Below are 6,175 nucleotides of genomic sequence, written 5' to 3' on the forward strand. Positions count from 1 at the left end.
AACATTTTGGTTTTATTCTGTAAACTACTGACAACAACTCCCAAATTTCAAGTACAAATATTGTTATTTCGAGCATTTATTTGCAGACAAAAGTGGTCAAACTTCCAGCAATGCTGCAGTGTTTTTCTGTTCTTGACTTTTTCCAAAGTCTTATTCATTGATCTTATTTGTGATATTTTTCTTGTGAAAATAGTGACACCCCCCCCCCCCCCCCAAACTCAAAAATCGAGTTAGAATAGAAGATAACTTTATTGTCACTGTCACAGGAACAATGAAAACAAGTTACTTGAAGGAAATTCAGGTACTTGACAGTGTTAGCATGTCCATTTTATTGCAAGAATTCCTTTTATGCAAATATTACTTCGCAGCCACTCAGGTGAATATAATTTAAAAACAGTTAGTCTCATTTTACAATTCAATGCCTTCAAAATGGATAAAAAATGTGCACTTTTGCCTCATTCACCTTCTCAGACATCAATTCAAATCACCGACAAAATATGGAAAGAAAAGTGGATGACAAAGACAATAAAACCCAATAGAAGTCCTTACTATGCCAAAAGTGTGCGGGGCACAAGGGAAGCGATGAGGTCACAGGAACGAGCGCGTGCTTGCCTTTTGAAACTTTTGTTTTTTTTTTGTTGGGGGGGGGGGGGGGGGGGGGGGGGAGAAGAAGTTTCCAGAACGTGGACGGCGCCGGCGGCTCAGCCTCGTCGCAGCTGTTGGAGTTTCTGGGCCACGTTCTCCAGCTCGGACTTGATGGCGGCCAGGTTCTCCACCTCGCCGTCCTGATGACATCACAACAACGCGGGAAAGTCAGGACACGCGCGTGCGACATTGAACGCAATATGTTTGGAATGATTCCCATTTGTTTTATTGGATACAAGTCTACAAATATTACAATTTACAAGGACAACATTTTGAAGTCAAAATATTTTTCAAAAGTATGAAAAATTCTGAACGCCAATAATGTCAACAGAAATATTTTGTATTTCCATAAAATAATTTTTTTTAATTTAAATTATACAAAGAAAATAACTACATTCACAAGGGCTGTAATGCACAAACTTATGAACAATTACCTACAAAGATTTAATTCAATAGAAATATTTTGAAAACAAAAAAGTATTGATTGAAAATGATTCAATCATTCGTGACACTTTTCTCTTCCAGGCAGTCGGTCGGCTACACTTTGGGCATCCAACGGCGTCTCCGCGCAGAAGAAGAAATGAGCGCATTTCCGCTTTTGTCCGCTCGGCGCCCAGCGATAACTTGATTTCAGATTTGAAGCCGTTTCGTGACCGAGCTCGAAATTCAATTTTTCTGTACGTCAAATCCAGTTTCCCCATTCAAATGAATGGAAATGCCAATAATCCGTTCCAGCCTCCCAAAAAAGTCCCACCGTTGACTGCATAAAAGAGAATGTAAAATCATAAAATCGTTTTACGAACTGAAGATAGCGTACTGGTGTGTGCGATGTGTACAAAAATAAAAGAAATAAAATGAACGGAGCAAGCAAGGCGTCTCGGTCTCGATCTTACCTCCGCCTTTCTTCCGGCGCTCCCGTCCTCCTCGCCCGGCGTCCTCCGAGCGATCATCTGCAGCTCCTTCTCCTCCGGACTGCGGTTCCTCTTCTTCACCTCCTCCTTTTCCTCCGAGACCTCCTTCGAATGATGGGAACCTTCCTCCTCCTCCTCATTTTCTGATTTCTTCCTCAGCGACGACCCTTTGCTCCTTTTCTTCATCCCCTCCTCCTCCTCCTCCTCCTCCTCCTCCTCCGATCTCTTGTCCTTCTCCTCTTTGGATCCGTTTCGTCTTATTTCTTCTGGCCCCCATGCTGAGAAAACAGGTGGAATGTTTAGCGGCGTTCATTTGTTGATTATTGCGGTCGTAGTGCTTTGTAGTTCATTTCCGCCCGTTTGCAAAGTTTTTACCATTTTCCGACCCCATCACAATAAAACAGAGCCAACGCTGTAATCATCTAAAAAGCTCTCTGCGATGTGACGTACGCTCATTTGAGTTTGTGCAGACGGAAGGCGTGGCCATCAATCTCTTTACAAGCACTCGGCTTCATCACACATCAAGTTGTACGTGGGGGAAAAAAACCGCTGACGCAACCTTTTTGGTCCTCTTCCGCACGTTCGCCGTCCTCCTCCCTCTTCTCGCCGGCCGTCCAAATTCTGCCAACTTCTCCTCCCTCCTCGCCCTCGTCCTCCTCTTGCTCTCGCGATCTCCTCCGCTCCTGGGACAGGACGGAGCGCTCGCCGGGGCCTCCGAGCGCGTTCAGCATGGAGCCATCTTGTCGGGGGAGGGGATGGGAAACTGAACGGACGGAAAGAGATGGCGGGCATGCTCGCTCTCTTTCGTGCAGGGATGGATGACTTACAGCTTGTAATGGGAAAAGTTTATTATTTACGACATTCGTTTGTCTTTTAGGAACTGCTAGTGTTGGTGTTCCAACATCAAGGTTTACAATTTCGACACACAAGTAGGAAAAAAACAAAAAACAAAAAAACAAACAGAGAACATACCCTGGGTGGCGACGTCTTGCAGCTCCTTCAGGAAATCGTAGCGGCGAAGGAGCGTCAGGAGGCGCTCGTCTTGACGCGCGCGCGCACACACACGAACACGCACACACTGTCAATACTGCAAGGGGTTGCTCTGATAAAAAGGACATCGTCAAGGTAACGCATAACTTCGTCTTTCCTTCCTGTCGTGTTGGCGAATGTTTTTACTTCTTTCTTTCTTTTTTCTTTTACCCAGCATGCCCCTGTGCCAAGCGATCCATTAAGCCGACGGAGGTAAGCGAAGCAGTCCTTGCGCCCACGCTGTTTTCATTTTGTTACTAAACATCGCGACGATGAGCGATCGGGGCAGGGAGGACGTGTGCCCCAACACATCCAGCAGATACCCCAAATATGGATTTCATATTTAATACAGAGTGGCAATTTGACTGTGAAAAGCGTATATTTTCCCAAATGGTGGCCTCTGTTCACCGTTTTGGCCGCCACTTAAAAAAATGAAAGCCTCACCAGAAATAAACGCCCCACCAGGAAAAAGATAACCTAGCAATATTATGTACATTCACTATAACACAGACCGTATTTCATAATAAGGCAATTTAAAATAGCAACAATATTACTAATCATAATTATTGAAATAATATGTAATAATACTTACGATAGTAACATCATGAAGTGTACTTGAGATTCTCTCAAGGATTTATATAAATGTAGGTCATTATTATTTTCATAACTTTCCCTATTGGAATGTTCTTACTATTTTCCAATATTGTTACATTACCGCATAAATGCATTTGACCAAATGACAGAATAAACAACTCGCCACCTGCTGCCGTCGGTGTTAAAGAAATAAATAAATAAAATAAATGCTGGAATTTTGGAGGAGTTATGCTAAATAGTTGTAAGCGTTGCATGCATCACTCAAACAGCTGTCAAATTACATATTTTGGAACTACATTTTGAGTGATACAATTTGACATAGAGTTAAAAATAATAATTCATTGAATTCTTTTTTTCAACATAAGCTATTTTTTTTTTTAAGGTCAATTGGGGCACAAATATTTGAGCCCCTACGGACTCCGCCTAGCAACCAAGTGGCCAATCAAAAGATGATCCAACAACAAACACCAAGACGGAACAGTTTATCCAAATTAAACGGATTAAAAAAAGAGACTCACCTGTCCTGAGCGTCTGCAGACATTGCTGGCTGACCGGAAGTGGGCGTGGCCTGGACAGCACATCCGCCAGCGCCTCCGCCACGCATTTCATCACCTGGGCGTAGAAGCCATAAAAGTGTTAAAAAATAATAATAATAATGAACAAAAAAAAAACGTGGACGTTCTGGGTAGGACAAGGAACAAAGTGTGTTTGTGTCACTCACAGGAGGCCAAAACATTAGGGACGGCTGCACTGCCACAACGACAACATTCTGTTCAGTCATCAATGCCAGGAAACTGAGCAGCTGTGCCTAATCGAGTGGCCACCGAGTATGCACGTCACGTTCACGATTTTCTTACCTTGACGTCGTCATTCTCAAGCACGCGCGGAGTCACCGGCGACGCCAAAACTGTCACCCCCCAAAAAAATAAAAAATAAAATAAAAAGAGGATGAAATGAAAAAAAACAAGACGTGACATGTATTTAATATGATAATGATCTATGATGCGAAACATTGAAATATCGTCTCACCGCTTTTGACGAGCAGAGTCAGAGTCAGCAAAGCGATCATGTTTGAAGGAAGGAAAAAAAAAAAAAAAAATCAAAATAGGCTCCGAGATTTAGGCGCTTATTTCTCCAAAGTGCATCTCCAAATAAAATTTGCTGGATTACGGACGAGTTCCGGCGCCGTTTGAATTCATATAACTCATATACGATGGAGCCGCTCACCTCCTCCTTCGCCGTCACCCACACGGAAAGCTGCCACCGCGCGACTTTATAAAGAGAACATTGGGCCGGAAGTGACGTCGACGTGGGGAGGGGATGGGTGCACCTGCTCGTGCCGCCATCTTGGTCAGGGCGTGTTACATGAACCTGTATAAACAATCGAACTTGTTTGTCATCAACGGAGATTTTTCTTTTTTTTTTAATGTGTGTTCAACATCGTCACATATTTTTTTAAATGTTTTTTCTTACTCCACGTAAAAAAATAAAAAAACGTGTTACAGCTCAAAGTATAATTGATAAACTAATGAATTAATACATTTCAGAGGGAAAAAAACACAACAGTGAAACAAAACAAACGTTGCATAGTAATGCAATATAAATTTAGCATAATGTATAGTTGAACGGGCTGACATTCTGAATGATCTTTTTTTGGGAAGTGAAAATATTCATTTTTGGCAACTTACAGTGGAACCTTGACTTAGCCGTGCTCCAATTTACAGTTTTTTTCGTATTTTTCCAGAAATGACCAGTCGCTCGGTCGATCTTTTTGATTCGCGTTGCGGGCCAAAATTTGAGTTACGAGTCAGCTTCAGATTCGCCGCCGCTCGAGCGAAGCGGCCCAAAAACCAAATGAAGCAATTAAGCTTGCGTAATGCCCTCGCGTGCGGGCAAGGAGAGCCACGGTCTCCGATGCACTTCCAGACTTTCCACATGTTGATTAGTATGATTACAATTTTTATGTATTGTGTCTTCTTCCATCCACACTGAGACGCATAAAGGAAACCAAGCACATTAAACGTGATGATTCGCCAGTCGGTTCCGAACCAAACGAAGCGCTCTCACGAATGACAGAAGGAAGCCTTTGTTTACACGGCGGCCATGTCTGCTCCATTGTGGCGTCCCGGTGTCCGGTAAGGGTCAGGCCTTATTGGTTACTGATATTAACGGCGAGCTGTTTGCTCGGCTTGAAACGTCAACAGAGGACTCGAGCGTCGCTTGTTGAGCTTTTTTCCTCCCTGGCAGACAACAAAAGGCAGCCTCGTTCGTCCATGTTTGCCCCGCGCGAGGCTTTTGTTGAAACCTGAATAATGTTTTCTTTCAAGCTCATAATAAGACCTTTATGTAAGCCGGCACGCACGAAGAGCGACACAATGCGGCCGCAGGTGCGCCGCGAACGGAGTCGAAAGCATATATGCCATGATAAATCTCACATTTGCAATAAAAAGCTACGATCACTGAGCAAACAAGGAAGCCGAGAGCAGTTTACAATCCAGGCGGCGACGCACGAGTATGCAGAAGCTCTTTCATGAAGGGATGTGATTGTCCGAATGTAATCAAAGGCAATTCAAATATGGTGAGCAAAATGTTTCGTGTCGAGCGCGAGCGACGCTGTTCTGCAAACTTGGCAACGAGCAAACAGTTCGGCGAATAGTGAACACGTCTCGTTTCAGGCCCTTTATGGCCACTTTCAAACTCGACATAAAGACAATACGTGCTGAGTATTTACCCAAGTAAACTTTGCCTTACGGAAGTCTGCGAGCTCAATGCTAACTAACGCACAATGCAAATTGAAGGGCTAACAAAACTAGCATCAACTCCATTGGAATAAGCATGATGCAGATATTGTTTCATTCTTCACATTTTATTAGAACATGTTATTACTGTATGTTTTTTGTTTTGTTTTTCTTTTTTAAATAAAGTACAATACCATAGAGTGCTATTTTTCCTTTAAAAAAAAAAAAAAGCAAAACAAATGGCAAAATATGCTGTTG

The 6,175-nt window shown here is 43.0% G+C and overlaps 1 protein-coding gene across 2 annotated transcripts; it reads right to left on the bottom strand.

Moving 5' to 3' along the window:
- Positions 1-309: 309 nt before the first annotated feature.
- On the bottom strand, positions 310-5,950 carry chga (chromogranin A). 2 transcript variants are annotated; one of them, XM_061704500.1, is made up of 8 exons: positions 5,911-5,950; positions 4,209-4,550; positions 4,037-4,086; positions 3,698-3,791; positions 2,529-2,597; positions 2,116-2,319; positions 1,539-1,834; positions 310-785 (listed from the first exon to the last, which is right to left on the bottom strand). In XM_061704500.1, exons 2-8 carry the CDS (start codon positions 4,246-4,248, stop codon positions 702-704), a joined length of 837 nt encoding a protein of 278 aa, XP_061560484.1. In that variant the 5' UTR covers positions 4,249-4,550; positions 5,911-5,950; the 3' UTR covers positions 310-701. The 2 variants fall into 2 exon arrangements, with proteins under 2 accessions (XP_061560484.1, XP_061560483.1); XM_061704499.1 differs by having other exon boundaries at positions 2,116-2,385.
- Positions 5,951-6,175: the final 225 nt, after the last annotated feature.

Source organism: Phycodurus eques, chromosome 18 (assembly GCF_024500275.1).
Source record: "Phycodurus eques isolate BA_2022a chromosome 18, UOR_Pequ_1.1, whole genome shotgun sequence".
Classification (NCBI taxonomy): domain Eukaryota; kingdom Metazoa; phylum Chordata; class Actinopteri; order Syngnathiformes; family Syngnathidae; genus Phycodurus; species Phycodurus eques.